Raw genomic sequence first — 22,573 nt, forward strand, 5'->3', positions numbered from 1 at the left:
ATATGATGAATGCGAAAAGGCGGCGGCGGAATACCGGGTATCCTTCTGGGAGTCATCGGACCGATCTACTAAAATTCTCCATTGTCGAAATCGCGAAGCAGTAGAAGTCATCACACACCTAGCGAAAACTAGGATAAGGATTGATTTATGTACATCTTACTATACCGGCACATATTGCCAGACAATAGCAAAACATAGTTGTAACAGTAAGGTGATAATTGAATAATAAATAAGGTTTGGCTCGATATTCTTCTTCCTTTGGTTCTGAACATTTCGAGCGTCGGTTGAGACGTTGGTGAACAAAAAAAAAAAGTTTCCAGTATATAAATATAAGTAATCGAAAAAGAAGTACACTCATAACAATAATTAATTAAAACGTCGATTAAAACAAGGAAATGTAAACGCACGTTTGCCGTGCGTACCTTTTTTGATGCCGTTCAAGAACGCACGAAGCACGGACAGGCTGCAGTTTACTCCGGCGTTCTCCACATAGGCGTCCGCTGATGCTACAGCTAGGCAGCGAAGAAGAGAGTACTCTGACCCGCGCTCACGAGTTTTCCTCTCCCCTCCAAGCCCAGAATATCAGATCTACGATAGACACCAATATGTTTAATTTGTGAAAATGTGTGCTTGAGATAATATGCGTCCTGCTGGGGATAAATCAGGAAGAAGAATAACGCTGACTCACAAAAATTGTGACTGAGATGCAGATAACCTGGCTGGAATTTACAAATAAAGTGGGCCAACCCTAGAAGTTGGACTGCAAAAAAGTAAGTAGCTTTTAAAACAGGGTCAATTAAGGTGAAAGAAACAGAAAAAAATACATCCTGTTTTCTAAGAGAAGATGGTAAGCTAGTGTGCAGCAACGAACGAGGATGCTTGTGACAAAACACCTCCGGAGCGCCCGGAGCGCCCCTAGCGGACGCCACTGGCACCGCGCATGCGCGATGGGGGTGTGGGCAAGAAGCTCGCCGTCGCCCATAAAAAAAAACATTGAAATGCGATGTTGTCGGCCTCGGTGCGAGTCCCCGCGCTCTTTTTCGCGTTGGAATTGTTGATTCTACGTCCTCCTAACGATGTCTGACTACTTGGGCGGCGTCAGCGAAATTAACGAGGCTCGTTACACCGCAAAACTTCGCGTGAATAATCTGACATGCGGCGATTCATTCCGCGTGGACGCCGCAGAATGTACGCTAAAGCCTGATTCACATGATGAGATTTCGCTCGAAATTTTCAGTAGCGACGTCGCTCGGACTGCAAAAGCGTGAACCGTGGATGAGATTGTCGACGTAGAAACTGAAAATCGCAAGCAGAATCTAACCAAGTGAATCAGGCATAACAAGTCGGTGATGGCCACTGGTAACAATGATCAACGTCTCCTTGTATCTACTGTTTACGTCGAGCCTGCTTACCAACCTTGAAACTTAAGTCTTGTGAGGCCTGCACTTACTTCTTATCGCAAGTACCGGGCCCACGTTTGGTCTGCGGGCCGGTGTCCTGTAAAAGAGCAGACGACAAGCAGAAACGTTTGAAAGAGCAGACGACAGTTCGAACGATCAGGCGACCGTTTGAACTTGAAGACGAACTGAACGTAGTCCGCAGGTGGTCCGTACGACTTGACAGTTTTCCGGCGTTCATTTTGGAACAAAACAAATAAGTCTGATGGCCAGAAGTATCCGTGAATTCAACCCAAAATGCTTCCCGCCCAAGCAATCGTGGTCCGACGGCGTCTGGTTTTCCCTTTTCATGGCACATATTCACGTTCTCGGACGAACCGAGCGCATGAAAACTGACCTTCAAACCTTTCTCGACCCTTTTGGTACAGCCCCAGTCGCAGCATTTGACAAGAAGGCAGGTTTTTGTCTGGTTCCTTTCAGAACAACGCAGGAATACACGTCTCAGATGGGCACTTTCGCCCACAGCCCCGGACCAGAAGTGCGTCCGACGCGCCACCGCCGCGCCGTGACGTAACAGAGATGAGTTCGTGTATAACTGAGAAGGACATTGTTAGTTATTGTCTGTGCACTTACCACCTCGAGCTTCTCGAAGAGGCACACAATCACTTGGTGTCCTCATCTCCCCGTCTTCGATTGCAAAGAAAAAACAAAGGAACCAAAAAAGCGGATATAATTTGTAATACGACATGATTAGCTACCACCAGCTCGCCTGCACTCTCACCGTCTTTTCAATAATTTGCCCCCCTCCCTTTTTTTCTTTTTTTTTTTCTTTTGTAGAAATGCTTATTTGGACATTTTGACATTGTTTTTAGGGTCTAAAAAATGGATTCAGAAGCTTGGTGTTGCAAAAAAAAAAAAAAAAAGCTTTGCGAAACTGAAGAGGGCTAAGCCTTCCTTTGCGCAGGTCAATTCGCGTGACAGTGTCACTGCACCTCCACTTTACCAAAATAAAAACGAAAAAAACTTTCTTTAGAAAGGGGGGGGGGGGGGGTTGTTCCTGTAAAAATGTAACGGATTACAAGGAATCCGTTACGTAAAAAATGTAAGGGAATTACTTTAAAATTACTCTAAAAAATATGTAATTATTCCGTTACTAAATTACTCATAAATGTAAGGGATTACAAGTAATTTCGTTACTTGTAACGAATTACGTACAAGTCTGGTTTAAAGCACAGTGCAGGCTGGGGCTGGACGTTTTAAAAAATAATTAACATGATAATAATTCTCGCAAGCGTGAAGATTTTTTTTTTTTTTTTTAAAGTTACACAGCGAAATATTTTGTTAAAACGCTTGCGTCAGTGCGTCTTTAGCGATAACATTTTGTTATCGCTAAAGACGCACCGACAGCATGGTCAGTACTCTGCGTCCTGTGCAAAAAAACCCGGAATCAATTGAACATGTATTCCTCGACTGCTGGGACGCAGTGTTCTTCTGGGACGTCCTACAAACAACGCTAAAGAAAGGCTTTTCTCTGTCGCCTCACAGCAGCCATTACTTGGCTCTGGAATGAGAGGACACAGTGCCTCGTGACCTTATATTGCTTTTAGGTTTGTACAGTGTTCGTCGGTTACGCATGGTGGTATTCCACGTCGATATCAATGCACGCCCAGAGAACAAGAACTTTGTCAAAACGGTGTGTTTCTCGAAGGAAGTGTGGAAATCGCAACAACCTTCCCCTAAGTGTTTTTTTTTTTTGTGCCTGTTCTTGAGATCTGGCAACCATGACATAGTGCAGTAAGGAGGTTTTTTTTTTTGCGCGACACAGGGGACAAGTACAAGCGAGTAGACACGGACAAGCGCAAACACAGAACTCGAAGATAGTCATAAAAAAGTCTGACCTGCCGCCACAACTCACTTCTCAGCACCCTACAAATGCGTTTTGCGTGTCCCAGGGACGGTCTTACTTGTCCAAACAGTGCCGTAATCTCTGGGGGTATAAGACCTTTTCTCAGGTAAAAGGTGATGACTCTCGCCTTACTGCATCATGAACCAACTAGGCCAACAACAAGTTTTAACCATGACATAGTTTTAAAATATTCCTTCGTATCAACCAGGATGACTAATTTTCCAGCCCTTTGCTGGTGTGACTACTTTCCTCCTCTATAGACTACTAGCCTCCTCTATAGAAGCTTTAAACGGGCGCCAGATTGAGCCGCCATTGCCGACCTTCTCTTGTCTCACCGAGATACCGAGCCACTGAAACGGGCGTTGACGAGCCTTTCCAAAGGCCTATGCAGGGGAGAAGGACACAGTGGCACCTAAAGTGACAATAACCTGCCCTGCTGTGGCAGTGACAAAGTGAGGCGAACAGTATAAGACGAAACAAAAAATGAAGGTCCGTTATGGCGGCGCCCTGACACAGATGCCTGAAAGCGTATATACACCAACTCATGTTTACAAACAAACCGGATCGCCCGTAGCGGACGCCACCGGCGCCGCGCATGCGCGGTGGACGGTGGGCAAGAAGCCTGCCGTCGCCCATAAACATACCATTGAATTGCGTTGTTGTCAGCGTCGGTGGGAGTCCCCGTGCTCTTTTTCGCGTTGGAATTGTTGGTTCTACGTCCTCCTAACAATGCCTGACTACTTGAGTGGCTTCAGCAAAATTAACGAGGCAAAGCTTTGCGTGAATAATGTGACATGCGGCGATTCATTTCACGTGGACGCCGCAGAATGGGCGTCCACGTGAAAGTGTGACTCCCACGATGAGATTCTGCTCGCTATTTTTAGTCGCGACGTCGCTCGGACTGCAAAAGCGTGGACCGTAGCTGAGATGGTGGACGTCGATACTGAGAACCGCAAGTAGAATCGGGCATTACAAGTCGGTGATGGCCACTGGTAACAATGATCAACATATCTTCTTGTATCTGTTTACACTTAGCCTACTTACCCCAACCAACCTTCAAAAGTGTTTTAGGCCTGCACTTAGTTCTTATCGCAATTACCGGGTCAACGTTTGATTTACGAGCCGCTGTCGTTTGAACGAGCTGACGTCAAAAAGCAGCCAAGTTTGAAAGAGCAGACGGCAGTTCGAACGCATGCGCAATGGAGTACGGGCAAGAAGCACCGCGTCCCGCGTCAACAAACCATTCGAATGTCACGTTGTCGGCGTCTGTGTGAGTCTGCATACTCTTTTTCGCGTTGGAATTATCGATTCTACGTCCTCATCGCAATGTCTTACCACTTTAATAGCCTGAGCAAAATGATCAAGGCTCGTTACGCCGCTAAACTTTCCGTAAATAATTTGACGTGCGGCGATTTATTCGCATGAACGCTGCAGAATGGACGCCAAAACCATGATGAGAGTCTTCTAGCTATTTTCAGTCGGGACGTAGCTCGTGCTGCAAAAGTGTAAAAGGTAGCGGCAATGATCGACGTCAACACTGAAAATCGGAAGCGGGAACAGACCAAGCGTAACAAGTCGGTGATGGCCACCAGTACCAATGATCAACATCTTGTATCTACTGTTTACACCGAGCCTACTTCAGTCTTTTGAGGCCTGCAATTACTTCTTATTGCAATCACCGGGTCAAAGTTTGGTCTACGGGTCGCTTTTGTTTGAACGAGCAGACGACAAAAAGCAGACAAGTTTGAAAGAGCAGACGAAAGTTCGAACGATCAGGCGGCCGTGTGAATTTGAAGACGCACTGAACCCGTGGGTGGTCCGGATAACTTGGCGGTTTTCTCTCGTTCATGTTGGAAAAAAGCAAATACATCTGGCGACCACAAAGTGTTGCCCGCACACGCAATCGTAGTTCGACAGCGTCTGGTTTGCCCTTTTCACGGCTACTATCCACGTTCTCGGACGAGCGGAGGGGGCAAAAACACGTGAAAACTGATCTTCAAACCTTTCCAGACTCTCTGGGTACAGCCCCCGTCGCAGCATTTTGCCGAGAAGGCAGGTTTTTTGTCTCATTTCTTCCAAAGGAACACAGGAATGCATGTCTGGCATGGCGACTTCTGCCCACCGCCCCAGACCGGAAGTGCGTCCGGCGCGCCACCACCGCGGCGTGACGTAGGAGAGTTGAGTTCGTGTATACTCACAAAACATGGCAGTTCGATGACGGAGCCATAAAGTGCCCGGTCGCAGATTTCGAGCGCGAGGATCTGGAATCACGGAGCATTTCTCGGGGAGTCTGGTATTCAGCGCACAGCTTTTGCAGCGGCGATTACCCGAAACATGGTTTTCGGTTTTCAAATCCGACGAGAAAAGAAGCGGTAGCCCGAGGAACTCGAGAAGCACGAGCGGACATTCCGTCACTCGGGACAAGTGTGTTTCGGCGTCTCGCCGCAGCGGGGCGCCCGTTATACATGCCTCGTCTGCCGCTCTACCTTTTTACTTTCGGCGACCGCGTCGCTTGACGATCTTTCAGGCTTTGTCAGTATGGAGGAGGCTATGGTATAAAATACAAGCAATTAAAAAAAAAAAAAAAGAAGATATCCGTGTGCGTGGCGGAGTTGGCATTGCACGCGGGTGCCACACGGCGGAGCGAAGTTCATACCCCAATTGGCCTGCTTTTGTTTTAATCAGTCAGTCATTTTCTGGTAATTTCCAGCCTATTCTGCGCTGAGTGTATAAGGGGGTAGTAACGCGCTGCTTTGGGAAATGGGACAGACGCGGTTCCGTCACCGACTCAAGGAGCGTTTTATGTCAGGCTTTCAGTATGTAGGCACGAGTTCCCCTTATTAAATGTTTATTTTCAGTTTTACATTCGGCTACCATTCTCCATCCGTGACAACATCAAGCAAAAAAGATATATAATCACTACAAGCTCATATAAAGTGTCTGGAGAACTCGTTTTGGGCTCAATGGGCTACTGTTGCTCTTTTGTTCTAATTGATTGTGTATTAAGGTGAACGTATTTGCTCATTTATACGATTTCTTAGTTATGTTCATTCAATTTAACACCAAGGTCCACGGTTATTTTTGCCTCACTTCCTAGATTCAGATTGTGGACTTCTAGCGATATTTTGCGTTGAAGCTCTCTTCTACTATCACTATATGCACGTTGTTTTATCTATAAAATGAATAGGATTTAAGCTCTGTTCTTCAACAGTGAGTTTCTAGTACTTGATAGTACCAATAAAAAAGGCGGAAGAAACGGACATTCCATGAACATTTTATTTGCGATACCGTAGGCACGTAAAAATGCTAGTAACTAAAGGTACTACGGTCTCACCTTTGACAACAACGCAAAGGGCACGATCAATGACATAAGCACAACACTTCACGCAGCGTGATGAACATTTCACAGCACTACCATTAGGAAGTGTTCTAATATTATTGTGTGAAAAACATACTCTAGGTTCTGACACAGTCTGGCTCACCCCTAATTTCACATTTGCAATAAAATGGGTTTATTGCGATGTAGTTGATCCATGCCTGCGTTACAGCAACACCCGCTCTGGATGTCACACACAAGGCCGCTCGATTTTGGGTCGGCTTGCTAGAATGCCCTCTTGAGACGCACACGGGGGACACTGGGAACTTCAAGAACAGTGCTTGTGCGTTGTCCGCAAGTTGAGGGGACGTTGAACGAACGGTCGATGAAGCGGCCCTTAGACTTTCATACCAATCTATAGACGCTTTACAGCAGCTGTGCATGGGCGCCGCCATAACTGACCTTCAGTTTTTGTTCCCTCTTATTCCGTTCGCTTCACTTCATCATTACCACAGCAGGACAGGTTATTGCCATTTTAGATGCTACTGTGTTCTTGTGCCCAGCATAGGCCCTTGTGAAGGCCCGTCGACGCCCGCTTCAGTGGCTCGGCATCTCGGTAAGACAAGAGAAGGGCGGCTATGGCGGCTCAATCTGGCGCGTGTGTAAAGCGTCTATACCTGATGTTCGTGGAGCAATAACAGTCCAAAAAAAAAAAAAAGTATGGAAGGTTTCTGACTTTCGTGAAATGCTATCGTGACCAAACTAGGCGCCTGAAAGCAGACGAAGAGGAAGGAGCCTACTGCATTGGTTGGAGCAGGTCACGTGAACAGACGTTTAGCGCTCTCTTCGGGTGACCAGTGCATCGAGGGTGAACTGTGCGCCGTAATATCGTCCGCTCGAAATGTCGTCGCGCCCTCGCCGCTGCTTAGATAATTATTTTTTTTTTTTAAATGAAAATTTCGAGAATGCACCAAGCTTAAGAACAGATGAAATTTTTCATAAAGCATGTATTATATATACAGTGAAACCCGTTTAGAACGAACCCACGTACTGCAAATATTGTCGATATCGAACTCAGGAAAAATTTGAATAAAAATGCATGTAAAAAGTACCTTTTATAACGAACGACATATTGGCAATATCGAACTTTTCTCCCTGGGAAGGCTTCCAAAAACGCGCAAACAATCGTCTTATTGGGCAGGAGATCGAACTATAGAGGGCGCTCTGACCCGTTTGTTTCCCCACACCTCGGTGTTTACTCAACACAAAGCTGTGCACATGGCAACAGGCCTTATGGGCATGTTCAAGTCGCCTTCTACAATAGAGCGCAGGGCACAGTGTAATGTAAACAAAACTAACAATCGACGAAGTGACGTTAAGTGCCGGATCTATCCCGAAAGCAGTCGTCAGAGAATGCGAGCTTGACCCACTTCGGCTTTTGTGCTGAGCTGGGCACCGTGCATGCTGCATTGTTCATGCAGGCCTGAGTGGCAACAAAAGAGCCCTTCCTCCCCTCTCACCGGAGAACACGAACTCCAACCGAACGCTGACGCCGCGTTCGGTTATGTCGGCCGAGCGCTGAGTCATTGTATTTGCTGTCCCCAACCGTGTAGTTCTAAAGTTAACCGCTTGAAGCGTCCCGGTCAGTCCTCCTCCCCATATCCCTTACCCCCCTTTTCCACCCAAAGAAAAAAAGAAAAAGCAGTAAAGAAAAACAATTACAAAAGTTCAAGCCGCGAACAAAATTTAGCGAAGAGAAGCGATTCAAAAGAAAAAGAAACTGAAAAAAAAAAACACTGCACGCACGCACAGAAAAAAAAAATATTTTCATCATACAGCGGTTGCTCACGAAGGGAAGCGATTCAGAAGGGGAGATAACCTAAAAAAAACTAACCCTGCAAGAATCCAAAGAAAAAAAATCTTTCCAGCGTTTTGTTACAAGAGGAAGCGAAGAGATGATAAAGAGAGAGATGCTCTCGCCTTACAACGAACGCATCGTAGAAGTCCGTTGTAGATGGTTTCTGCTATGTCGAAATACTTGCTATATCGAACTGATCGTAGCGTTTGCTGCTGTTCGTTATAAACGAGTGTGACTGTAGTGCCCTTGAAAGAGGGCCCTAAAGGTCATATAAATGAAATGATCTGTACATTGTCCAGTAAGCGAGAAATCGATGGTTTTCTAGTATTCTCAAGCGAGGATGGCCGGAAGCACACACTCGCTTGTGGCACGTGCGTTTGGAAATTTGTCCATTGGAAGCCGTCATTTCAGTATATCCGAAATTTAGACTGCGCTTTAAAAGATTCTCGTGTGGTCTAAACTGACCGTTAGTCTTTCGCTGGAGCCTGCCAAAGGCCTCTCGTTGGTTTACTTGGGTACGTCAGCCTCAGAAAAATACTGTGGCAACGGGCCGTTCTCATTTCTCAGGGCATTATTTCTGTGTGTTTTGGGTGAGCCAGATTGTGGCGGGTGGATAGAATCTCAGACTATACAACAAGTACTGCACTCGAGTGATACAGAGCTACGTAAAGTTTGTACAACGGGCTCACACAATTTGCTTACACCGTAATATAACGAGATATGGTGCGCAAGGCGATCGAAGTTGATAATGTACACCATTTTCACTTGAGAGTTACAAAGTTGCATATTGCGCTATTCGTTAGTTTCGCGCATCGTTTATTTTGTACAAGTTTACTACAAGCCTTAATTTGTACAAATTTATGTAGCTCTATATGCACCATAAGCTTGCATTGCGTATACATAATTGATGTATATGTTTATTTTCCATGCAGATACAAATTTGTCATGTGTTCACACTCAAGGCAATCATTTGTGCTCACTCACTCACGCGCATGCACACCTACATTTAACGAGAACTGAACCTCACCGGCAAAATGTAGCTTTGTACCCAGAAATGCTCTCCACATAACGCTCCGCCAACGCGACCAACCAAGCTCGACCGTCAGCCTCCAAGCCCTGAAGTCAAGGCTCCATTCCCCACGTTTCGTTCCACATTAAGCTGCCAATTTGGGGAGTACCTTTGCGGGTGATTGTTATCGCGCTGTGTAAACCATTATCGTCCGGGGTAAAGTGTTCACGGGAGCCGACGCGTTGGTACGGAGAACTAAATGTTCCTTCGAAAACAACTTGGTTTGAACTGCGCCCATGAGATGACGAAACCTCTTGCCGAGGCACCCAAGCATCGTTCGGATCGGGTAGGGCACGCTGCGGCGGCCGCGTCGACGTTTCCACGACGGCCGGCGTTCCCGTCTAACTTCAGCGGTTGGCTGCGGGGAAGCAGAGCTTCGCCAGCTTGCGTGAGGAGAGGGGGCCGAGTTTGCGTGCCGTGGCGTACAGCTTGTCCGGCTCCCAGGAGCAGGGGATGTAGGGGCACTGTCCGGGCTTGGGCACGTGCAGGCCAAGTTTCTGGAGCAGCTGGAAGAAGTCGAGGTTCTTGAGCGCCGTCGACTGGATCTCGCTGAAGGCCACGATGGGTACACTCTGCCCGAGCAGGGTGTAGTGCAGCGCCACGGGCTCGGCGTCCACCAGCGGCCGGTTGCTCTCTGCAAGGCAAACACGACACGGATCAGTCCACGGTGTGAAGACGATCATCTTGGTGAAAGTGTGAGCGCGATCGACTGCGTTCTCGGATAAATCATTTGTGAAAACTAGGCTGTCTCAATGCAATTCTTTTTAGGGTGAGGACATTCTTTGTAGTATGTGATGCCGATAGCAAGTTCTCGGAGGGAAAATGCCAAGTACTGATACAAAATGTACGACAAAGTGCTAGGCAATTGCGTTGCATACGTGAAATGTTGTAGCATCATAAACGTTCAGCGATACTCCCGAGGTTTTAGGCTCCAACGTTCCCGGCGCTCCTCATCAGGTAGTTTAACGCGTACCACGTGTACACTTGATGGTTGTTGGCAGAATGAAGCGACGCTAACAATAACCGGGCTGATAGATCTGGCGATCTTCCAGATACCTTTCATATACTGGAGTTCCTCTCCCTCAGTGCGCGCAAGTGGTGGAGCTTCTCCTCGCCTACCCCTCTGGTCGCATGAGCTCCCTCTACACTCTAAGAAAAAAAGGGTGTAGTCGGGTGCATCAGGCGCTCATGCTCCCTTTCCCTGAAAGACGCACCCTCCGTTGCCCAGCCAGTGTGCTTGTACACCGACAATGAGCATCCGCCTCTCTCTTAAAGGGACCATGAAATGATTTTAAAATCTAATTTCATCCACCGCACGTCGTAAAAGGTGTGAAAAGAAACACAAAAACACAAAACTAGGGAGCCAAAAAAAATTATTTGCTATAGAACTTTTAAAAGAAAACTGGACTCTTTTGCGACTTTTTTCCTTCGAAAGCTCTGCCTTTTCACTACGATGCATCCGCAGAAATGGAGCACGTCAGCCGAATCCACGTCGCCTATTGGGTAAGAGCCTACCTCACCAGCACCGCGATCGTAAACAATAAATAGCCGGCGAATGTTTCCTAAAAGTTTTGTTAAATAGTATTCAGACCCACATTTTGTAGCATAATTAGAGATGTGTGGCAAAAATTGCCAAATTCGATAATGCTGAGAGCCAAGCGCCATCTATCGTGTGGTAAACGAAGCAACTACTGCGCGTGCGCAGTAGTTGCTTCGTTTACCACACGGTTATTTCCTTTGGTTTCCTTCCTCTCAAAACTCTGACTGACTGAACGTTTATTTTTCTACGTGTTCATCTCGCGCGTGCCGACTTCAAGCAGCAAGAAAAAAATGTACTTAAAACAGACCACGACGAACAAGAACGCTGGATCCACAAACACCCGAGAAGAGCGACAACAGCCGCGAATCGCGCTCCGACGAAGCTCTCAGAATATAGGCCTAGCAGGCACTCCGACTCGGCGCAGCGTTGCTTCGTCGCAAGACCGTCTGTCTGCCTGCGACCGGCTGGCGTGCTGAATGGAATATGCCCGCGCTACCCTTGTGGGGTACCCTTGTGGACCCTTCCCGTATAATAGTTTGATCGCTGACCTCAATTTTACGTTAAGAGGTGAGGTCAATCTCTTCCCCTTGTTTTCCGAAGTGTTGACGAACACTCGTCGAAAAGGGACCCTCGTCGATTCTCTCTTCTTGTTTTGTGTGATATAGAGCTGAAATAAATGCTGTATGGATTACCTTCGTAACACGGTATGTACACTTTGTTATTGGTATGCCATTTTTATCCTGACAGACTGCACGTCACTGTCGAGCTGCAACAGTTCGTGAGAGGTATACGTGCAATACCGGTCCAACCTTTCTTTGCCGAGTGTCGCGTCAGTATCGAGTTGCAATCGTAAAAAATCGGTCCCGAAGCGCTTACCAACAGCGCGAATACAGCACTTCCATCAAACGCGCGCGTCCGCTCCGAGTGTTAACAGGTATTTACGTGGCTCTTGCTGACACTCGTAGTTCAAACGTATCTTTTTTAACGTCGGCTCGCTCCTGCATCTCCGAGACCGCGAAAAACGCCGCGGCAATTTGTTTCCATCTACGTCGCTTTGCAAACGACTGACACTGGCCGCCTTTCGCCAACAATGACAGTTGGGTTGACTTCTGGAGTCTTCACCGGAAGACTCGCTGCACTTCCCAACAGGCATACAGGTGTATGGGATTAGTCTTATGCTGTCGCTGTAGCGCAACCTATCTCGTTGAATTTCGCTCAGCTGCGATGCGGCCATTTTCACCGCGAATACAGCACGGCTACCACGCCTAGAAGGGCTTTCGATGCAGCTGAACGAACCACGACCGGCACCGGACGAACCGGAATCGTGAAGCCACGTGGTGCCTCGCTTCGGATGACGAAACTTCCGGCTCAAACGCCGGTCACCTATTCAGAAAATACATCGGTGACATCGGCGCAGTAAAACCTACCGGCGCACCCCAACTCGTCCCATCTCCTACTGCCGAGAGAAGTTCCGGTTCCGGAAATAGCGTACGTCACGGCTTGTTTTGCGGTCAAGAAAAAGTCGATATTTCATTAATTTTTTGTGTAGAAGTTAATAAACCGAGACGAAAACGGATGCCTGTTCGGCATTCAGTGGACATTGACGGTTTAATGTAAAAGTTATCTGGAAAAAGTAAAAAAGTCATTTCATGGTCCCTTTAAAAACATCTAGTTGTACCAATGCACCGCCACGCTAGCCACGCGCCCCGATCAGCTTGTGCTTGGGTTCCTCCATGGGGGTTATTCTTTGGGATGGGCAGTTTCTTAGGAAGTATGGAGCTATCGTGTTCCCTCGGTATTGACAGTAGAGTAGACGTTATGCTTGTTTTAGGCCAATCGGGTCTCCGGGTAGGATCACGTGACTACAGTCTCCAAGCTAGAGATAAGGCAGAGCACGGCACCAGCCTCAAGGCCAAGGCCACGGACAGCATCCACTGCACTATTAACTTTGGGTCGAACTTTTAAGAGGATATAAGCGACAAATCCTTTCATTGTTGGGTTGCCCCTGAAGATAAGCCTTTGCGAGGGTGGCCCCTTTTGGCCTTGAAGGAGCTGCAATTTTCATACTCATTTCTTTTTTTTCTTCTCTCTCTAAGCTGAAAGTACGGAAGAAGGCGCGCAGTTGCCGGACCAATGAACCGAAGGCTTTTTTTATCCCTCGACTCCTCTGTCTGAGCGCGGATACGGCAGGAGCGTGATCATGTGGTAAAGGTTTCACGGATGACGTAGTAGCTTTTTTCGACCTCGGAATGTCTGCTTCCCGGCCTAGTTGTTTGTGTGCTGTGCTGTGACCAGCAAGGCTGCCGTAGATTTCGCCCGCGACAACGTAATCGAGTGTACTACCAAGATTTCCAGTGTTTGAAAAGTCCTACGCGTGTATCGGCAACAGGGGATTTCTTCAAAAAAGCCCAAGGAAGTTATGTGATGTGTTTAGTGTTCGGTTCGGCAAATTATTGCTTCGGCCACATCGTGTTGAATATTCACGGTCCCCTTTCTTTTCGTTTTTGTGTTTGTGCGGTTCTGCAGTGCCCGTGTCGACCTATATATCGGATTACATATTTCAAGTCCGGTATTTTCATCGTAAGTGCACTGCAACCTACTCCTTTGCAACAACTGACCGTTCCGTTCCGGATTGCCTCAAGAATTAGGCAGTGTCTATTTTCTATCAGCCGGGAGAATAATTTTCCCGAAATTCTATCGGCAGTCGCCTGCCATTAGCTGTATACAATCATGTGACAACTGCAGGTGGAATACTGACTTTCTTACTCTCCTGGCGTTTTGTGAAAACACTTTTTTGTCGATACACGTTTTGTAGACACGTTTCATCGACACAAACGTTTCATCATCACTCGTTACGCAAAATGCACGCTGTAGGGACATTTTGTCGCGGGTGTATCTCTGAGGCGCGTGCTCACCGACCCAGCCCACCCGTTCGCGCCGCTTCGTGGCGACAGTCTGCGGCGGCTCATTACGAAAATGTTAGCCCACCTGTCCCACCCATACACGTCACTTCGCGGATACATTCTGGGGCGGCTCATTACAAGAAAAGAAAGGAGAGAACCTAAATAGAAAAGCTAATCTGAGCTGTCGATGAAACGTCGTTCGATGAATTAACGGTGACTGCCGGTGGATATTTGTGGAAATAAATCTACGGGCTGCTGGCAGAATGGACACTACCTAAGAGTCACCCCCGGTTCTTGTTTGCTTAGTAATCTTTTCAGTTCTGTAAAATCTTCTTTGTACGTCTTCACTGATATCACGGATTGCTTGCAAGTTTGTACTTGTTTACGGAATGGGCTGTCTAATAAACTTCTATGAGATTTGAAAACAATACCGTGCGTCCGTTTACCTGCCTTTTTGCAATCACCGGGGCGCATACATTTTTTACTGTTTTCCTTGATGTCTTAAATAGGTTTATGAAGTTATGAAACGGGTGCATAAAGTGGTGTAACCATGCACCTTTGAATCGGGTGCATCTGTGTTCTCTTCGAATTCAGCGAGTGTAGAAAGAGGTGTAACAGTACACTATTGAACGGGCTGCTCCTGTGTTCCCTTTGAGAGCAGTAGGTGTAGAAAGGGGAGTAATGGTACACTATTGAGCGGGGTGCGTCTGTGTTCCCTTTGAGTGAAGCGGGTGAATGAAGAGGTGCAATGGCACACCGTCGAATGGGGTGCATCTGTGTTTCCTTTGAGTGAAGCGGTTGTAGAAACAGGTGTAGCCGTACACCATCGAATGGGGTGCACCTGTGTTCCCTTCGAGCGTGATTTCTGTAGAAAAAGGTGTACATGTGCACCATATGGCCAGAGATCCCTCACCATCGACATTGGACTGCGACGACTCTTCCGCTGGGTCTTCATTGTTGCAGACCTTCGCGAGGCCATACTGGGAGCAGGCTTCTTGGCGAACTTTGGCCTGGCCGTTAACATGCGTGGCAGAAGCCTCACCAATTTGTAGCGCGTTCGATGTCGTGAACGGAAGAGATGGTGCGACCGACTCCGAGCTTAGGTGAAAACGTTCTGTTTATTCTCTCGTGCCGCCGGGGAACGTTCCCCTGGATGGCAGGTGCTCGGAGTCGATCATCACGTCCGGGTCACCAATTTGTGGAAAAGACGTCCGAGCTCAACTGGGTTGACCATCTCCCATACGTCCTTCTCGGCATTCGATCCGCCTTCAAAGAAGACCTGGAATGCACCTCGGCTGAATTGGTTTATGGATCGCCGCTCCGACTCCCTGGATAATTTTTCGATATCACCAAGTGCACTCCAACAATTCCACACCAAGTGTACCTAGACGACTTGAGGCACTTCATGCAAGAACTTAAGCCCACACAACCTCGGATGCCCCATTCTCAGAAGATCTTCGTAAGTCAAGAATTGAAAACTGCCACCCACGCATTCGTCCGAAAGGAAGTCAAGAAGAAAAGTCTCACGCCACCTTACGAGGGACCCTTTAAGATACTCGAGCGCACCGACAAGACCATGACTCTTGACATTCACGGACATCGAGAAATCGTCGCCATGGACCGAATCAAACCCGTGGAGCTCGGACGTCTTTTCCACAAATTGGTGACCCGGACGTGATGATCGACTCCGAGCACCTGCCATCCAGGGGAACGTTCCCCGGCGGCACGAGAGAATAAACAGAACGTTTTCACCTAAGCTCGGAGTCGGTCGCACCATCTCTTCCGTTCACGACATCGAACGCGCTACACACCACACCAACGGGTGTACACGTACTCCCATATTTGGGGTGCACTTGTATTCCTCCAAAGGGTGTAGTATATGTGACAAGCACTTACACCCCTATGGGTGTACCCCATGACACCCTTTTTTTTTTAGAGTGAAGGTTCCGACAGCGTACGCAATTTCGTAAACGCCATCGGCTCTAAGTACATTAAAGAAGCGAAGAAGCTGAAAGCCAAGGTATTTCGAGTGCCCGGAGAGCCAAGTCCGCGACCGCGTGCGAGAGACCGCTCAGAGTTTTACCGTCTAGCCGCTAGGGACGCTGGAAGATGTATGCATGATATTTGGTGAGATGTGGCAGGTTACGCCACCGACCTTTCAACTATGGCGGCCTTTCTGAATAGGCGGATTCCAGGGTACAGCAATAGACCTTATACATTTTTTGGCGCCGCCTATTTGCACGTTTTTGAGAATATCGGGCTGCATGCCTCAAAGATGGCTGCCTCTTTGTTCGAGTTTTAACGAACTCTGGACGAGGAGTTTCAAAATCACAATGACCGTGTGCGTAAAAAAAAGAGGAAATCTTTCTTTCGCGTTTTGACGTTTGACTAAGTCTGTTATCGACCACGCTATACAATCATTAAGTGTTCGCCGAATCTGTTACTTCAAAACTTTTCGGATTTCATTATCCAAACGCGCAGCTTCACTATTTCACCGTACAATGCGCTAGTCTTCGGCAGCTGGGCAGGGGCTAGAACTGACATAAGCCTGGCGATATCGGGAAATATTTTGTATCAAGAAAAACGCCCAAAGAAGGGGATTATTTTAAAAGATTTGCGCAGATCAGCGAATTTGAGAATCCGAATGCGGGTGCTGCATTAGAGGCGCTCAGATTGGCGAGAGGCTCTTTGAGGTAAGCTGACACGTCACTGCGATCTAGATGCATCACCTTCAGAGTGGCCTCCTATGGCGTTTCTGAAACAAGAATGGCGCGCCACCATCGTTGAAGCAGTTTGAAACATGTTTTGAATATTTCGTGTAGATGGCGCCCCAATTATGAACAGTGTTTATTGAATTAAATTTAAACGCTAAACTTAGAAAAAAAAATTAGCAAGCATGTAGTGACACCTAAGAACTTCTAGAAATATAGTTAGATTTTAATTTGACGTGTACAGACCCTATTAATTTAGAACCCTAAAAATACAAATGCCGGGACCTATTTTACTGCCCTTTCATGCGTTTACATGTAGCCCGCTCAATGTAACCTTGCATCGCGGCGCAGGCTCTTAAAACAAACACAAACACACACACAAAAAAAAAAAAACAGAAACAAAAAAAAAAAAAAAACCCGCCAAAATCTTACTCAATTTGACGTAGCAGACTTCGAGGAATTTCTTCTGTATCCATTGCAACTGCGACTCGAAGCCCAAACCTTTGAGCTTGAGCACCAAGTCTGTGATCTCGGAGATTTCTTCGTTGACGACCTCTTGACTTTCGGCGTGATCTTTGACCTTGCTGGAGTTGAGCAGGAACTAGAAAGACAAATTGCAAGCCTTACGTCAACCCTGGCTGGCCACTCGAATCAACGGGTTTTCATTTTATTTTTACAACGTGTCACTGCGCCCTCATCTTAGCTACCTTCAAAGGCTAGATTTTTCTTTCTGCTTTGAGAATACCAGGAAGTACGAACACCTTTCCATAAAAGCGTTCGAGGGCGCGTTCATGGCTGTGTTTGTGTGTTATGCACGCGCACCTTCGGGCTGGCCTCAGTGGCGAGCAGGCTTTGGTTGGGTTGTGATTTAGCACGTGTGGAGGATGAGCACCGTACCGGTGTACGGTCGTGTATCCCTAGTGCGTGATGCACGTTAAAGACCTCAAGCTAGCAGTTGTACTGCACTGTCTAAATTTTTAATCTACAGCTGGGATACTTTTTGCTCCTTGATGATAACAAGTTCCAGGCGGTATAAACATGCACAGAACCCAATTGTTTTTTAGCACGTGTGAACTGCAATTTTCATAAACAGTGGATACTTTCATGCTTTATTTTGCAAACAGCTGCAATGTTGAAAAAGCCACGGGCGCGAACGTGTGGCTTTGTAAAGTGCCTTTTATATACGAGAGACTTAAAGAAAAGCATTGGGATAAGCTAGGCTTATTCGCCTGTTTTTGTCTGCAATGCAGGAATTTGTGAGATATAGTGTAATTCGCTTTTTGCACGAGCCTAAAGGAGCGTTTAAACTTACGTTCCCAGCAGTCGCGCGACAGCGTTTTGTCGCAAAATTGACGCTCGCTATCGCAAAAGCGACCGGTTCGGAGCAGTCGCTTTTAAAGTCACTGGATCTTGTTGAAAGTGGCGTCATTACCTTCCCTACCTGCTAGCCGGACACAAACAGATACTAACGAATAGACGACGAAACTTTGCAAGATCACTGGCTGATCTGTTTCACTTGCCGCGACAATCGCCATTTCGGTCCATTGAAAATTTTAGAAGCTTCGAAAAGGTCGTTGATCTAGTAGCGCCCTCGCTATGGACCATCATCGCACTGAAAACGATCCTCGCCAATGTATTCTCTTTGTTATTGTGCATGCAATCCACGTAACATTCATGCGTATCCCCAGATATATATTATAATGATATTGTTCTTGTCTCCAGAGGTATCATAAAATGATATTGTCTTGGCATATTCGAGGCGGGAGAATTATTTTTCAATGCCTCCAAGCACCGACGCCGCATGTATAGTGGCGGTACGAAATGTTCGCTTGTTTCGCCGGTGTGTGGATACCGAATTCTCGGTGTACAAGGAACGTTTTTATAAAGCTAACCGGCACCAGCGACTTTACATCGGTTGCCAAGAAGGGGAGAAGCTGCTCATTCCTGGAACCAATATGGCGACCATACGGCGAGCTGGGCGCTACTTTCCCAGGATGCAGTTACTTTAGTTGCTTTACAGACAGGTTTTCCCGACCGGTCACCGAATCCTGCGACGACTGGGCTCATGCGCAGGGCCTCGGAAGTGACATGCGCCCGCGGTTGCTTACGTCCGGCATTTCTGCCCTAACCAACATGTCCGTTCAAGAGTTCGGCTCGCTGTAGTGGCCATGAACCAGACATGTGCTTATCTTAATACGTTACTCAAGATACTGTATTTCAAACACTTTTGCTAGTGTTTCGGTGTCTTGAAAATACATTTCGTCTAGAGTATTTGCTACTCTATCTTAATTGCATTTCTCACTATCCTGTACCCAGTATCTCAAATGCATTTTTCAACCTTCGAAGATATTTGTCACCGAAGAAATCTATGGAACTAGGTATCGTCAGTCTTGAGGGAACAGCTGAACCGATTTCAGACGTAAAGGCAAGCGACCATACACAGGAAAGGAAACAAGCACGAGCAAAACGCAGTCTAGGAATGACAACAAAAGATCAAATGGATAGCCTCAAGTACGACAGCCTTTATGTGTCTCCTTTTCCGATTTTCTTTCCAAGTTGTTTTGGAATGGCACGCTACAGTTGAGCTAGCAAAGTGCTCGTTACGTTATCGGGATTTTAATCCTTTTGTTTCAAGCTAGAGTGATTCCGTCAGCAGAAGATTGTGACGCCAACGCTCCGTACAGTCACAATGAATCATCTTCGGAAATCGCCGGTTCAGGGACCTCTAGTATGAAAATGCGCGAGCATGTTTTTAAGTGAGCTCGAAGACTCCCTCGGACAAGAAAGCTCCTGCTGCCTTTATTGAGCTTCTGTGACTAATGGCGAGTTCCACAGGTCGTTTTGGAGCGCACCCGGATCGAGTTTTCTAGAGAGCGCCTGTTTCACGGGAGGTAGGGATCGAGACGGACGTGTTCCACTCGTCGTTGTGGATCAGCTTGTTCCGGCCATCCTTCCATGGTGAGTCGTAAAACTTCAGACAACATGGTGTCCTTTAGTGTCTCTCTGCTGATCTGCTTATGCGTCAGTGGGAGTACTTGAAACTTTTTTAGGTGGGAACCTCTCATTTCGTCCATGGGACAGTTATGCGAAAGCATTAACTGCCCCATGGAGCGAGCCGACGGCATCAGCTTTGAAGCCTCGCCAAACGGCACCTTAAATCCTTTCTCCAAGTGAAGCCAGCTTCCAGCTATGAAACCACAGGAAAAGCCTAGCCAAACGGCCACTTAGTTTCCCCGATCCCTAAGAAGCAGACTAAAGCTGATGGATTTCGGCTTCGGTCCCATTGGCTGGCGCGCGTCGACGAGGCTCTCATTGGCCGCTGCGTGTCGGTTTCAACGACTGTCACCCCATGGAGCTGCGGGTCCGTCAGCGCGCCGGTAACACGAAACGTCCAAGGTGAGAGCGGCGAGGTGAGGGCGCGCTCTGCCATCGACGAAAATACGGCGCCGACGAAATAAGCGAGCAGAAGAATGAGGTGCATGGCTTTCGCATTTAAACTCATAAGAAGTGCTTAGGTGTACCGCAAACCTTTTAAAATCGCTTTTCTTCGACGCAAACACCTTTGTCAGCCAGGAAGCACGATGGGGTCGTTACTTCAACCAAGCGGCAGAAGCGATGGAGTGCCCTACATTGGGAACATTCAGTGGCCTTAGTTTTCGGGCGTATCTGTTGGAGTCATTCTTGCCGCGAGTCGAATGCTCAAGTACCGCCGGCTTGTCTTGACTACAGATAATCACTGGTGTTCAGAAAATATAGTACCAGCCCTCGCTCCCTTCTGAAGCGATCGGCTAATACATTCTGATCACAGCTGAAACTGACTTAGAAAGAGACGTAAAACACTGCCTGCGTGCACAACAAATCCCCCCACACATTAGCACGCGTTCCTTCTTGTAACGCACTTGACCAGTTCAGCTGAAGAAGAGTATTGATATATCTTACCTGTCTCTCCTTTTCTTCCAGCTTCTCACATTGTGTGTTTGAGATGACACGCTTGAATTTCAGTTGGTCCAGTATCTGAAATGAATGCGACAGATGTTCGTTAGTTCTTTTTTTTTCCAATGCTACCTTGGTACTGAACTTGGTGTTTTGGCAAAAATAGTTCAATAAAAGTTTTCTTGAGCCATTGATATTTATCTTAAAAACAACATTTATGCACATAAATACGGAACTAGGCATCGCCATCAAATATTCATCCCCAGGTTTTATACATTTTGTATCAGCATTTAACTCAAAACCACACTTGCTTATTTATTTTTTGTGGTTTAGATTTTTGATTTCGGGGAAAATCTCCGAGAAGAGAAAGTCGCCAAGGAAATTTAGGAGAAGTTCCCTAGCTGGGGAGGACCCCGAGAGGAAGTTTCCAATGAGAAGTCCTCAAAAAGGGAATTTTTTCGACCTCCCTTAATTATTAGTATCTGGTCAATAAAAGTTATACAGGATGTTTCTTTTTAAAGTTAACGGATTTGACTAAAAAAAAAAAAAAAAAAAGCCGCGAAAGCTACAGTTATGCGGTATGTGCAGATGAGATATAGCGCATAAGGGAAATCTTATCGGGGGCTTACCGTAATAAACATTCGGTTAATTAAATAAAACTTTTTTAAACATTTTCAATCAGTGAAAATAGACATAGGGTTTCAATTAGAAACTTGCTGAGGGCCATTGAAAACCAATAAATCAGTAATTTTTAGAAAGACCGAGCGCATGAAGAGCGCAATAGTGCGCTAAAGGTACCACTCATGCAGCAGGAGCAAGGCTACCGGTGCAATAACGCACCCGCGCGATTTTTCCGTCTCTTATCATAGCCCCAGCCTTGTACCTGCTGCACGAGCGGTAACTTTAGCACACTACAACAAATCGCACGCGCTCAAAGTCGTTCTCAAAATTAGTGACTTATTGGCTTTCGATAGCGCTTAGCAAGTTTCTAATTGGAACGATATGTCTATATTGGAAAGATATGTCTATATTGTCTATAACAAAACTTTACTTAATTAGACAACTGATCGTTACGATTAGCCACCTACAGACCGTTGCACTAGTAAGGGCGGTCCTCTTTCTCTCACGCCGGTCGTCGTCTGCTCCGCCGAGTGGGCTGTAAACCTATAACATCCGGCTGGTGCTGAAACTCGGTTTAAAATCGCATTATTTTGGAAATTTCAAGCGCAGATGCGCGAATTTTGATATGCAAGTTGTCATGTAATGCTATCCTCGATAAAAAGACTAACCGGGTCTAATTGCGCTGTTACCTGCGTGCAAATAAAGAAGAAAAAAATGGAAAAAAAACTATGTCCGAGTGGGCGGTCTCTCCGCTGAAAAGTAGATCCGGTTGTTGTAGTTTTTTTACTGTACAAAGTTCGTACTGGTGTAATAGTCCTTTAGCGACAATGAGTGGAAGTCTGTACTAATAAATAAAAACGTGTTCTCCTGACGCAATAGACGTAGTGTTTGAGGGCAGTACTGCCGGCTGACTCCCTTATTAAATAACAAAACAAAGATACGCTAGTTCATCATTTACTGAAATAAAACAACAGGACGCTATAGGCTGATTTTGCAGTAGCCAAAATATTCTAAGAACGCGAACCACTTCACACCGGCAGCCACAAGCGAAAGTTTGATATTCGGTACAGCCCGTCAGTACAGCCCAAAGATGAAGAACGGCGACCTCCCGGTTTGTCGTCTGCTAGCGGAATCGGGCGCGTGCCCCCTTGCTCGTTTTACTGCGCCGAACCCGTTGAACTTCCCGGATGTCTGGAGAAGGCGCTGCGGTCGAGCAAAATGGCGCCGCCCTGAGAGCTCTAAATGGAATGGTCCAAACTATGACCCCCTGATCGTATAACTCACCTGCACAAACAGCATAAGTAGAAGTATAGGATATA

The 22,573-nt window shown here is 46.8% G+C and overlaps 1 protein-coding gene across 1 annotated transcript in view; it reads right to left on the reverse strand.

Moving 5' to 3' along the window:
- Positions 1–8,424: 8,424 nt before the first annotated feature.
- LOC120838164 (protein timeless) overlaps positions 8,425–22,573 on the reverse strand; it is a 56,169-nt gene continuing 42,020 nt past the window's right edge. The window contains exons 15-17 of the mRNA XM_040207940.2: positions 20,640–20,714; positions 17,133–17,301; positions 8,425–10,180 (exon numbers count right to left, since the gene is read on the reverse strand). Of these exons, the coding sequence (XP_040063874.2) occupies positions 9,894–10,180; positions 17,133–17,301; positions 20,640–20,714 (531 nt within the window). The 3' untranslated portion in view covers positions 8,425–9,893. The remainder of the gene's footprint in view (positions 10,181–17,132; positions 17,302–20,639; positions 20,715–22,573) is intronic.

Source organism: Ixodes scapularis, unplaced genomic scaffold, assembly GCF_016920785.2.
Source record: "Ixodes scapularis isolate PalLabHiFi unplaced genomic scaffold, ASM1692078v2 PGA_scaffold5__190_contigs__length_132052651, whole genome shotgun sequence".
NCBI classification, from domain to species: Eukaryota; Metazoa; Arthropoda; class Arachnida; order Ixodida; family Ixodidae; genus Ixodes; species Ixodes scapularis.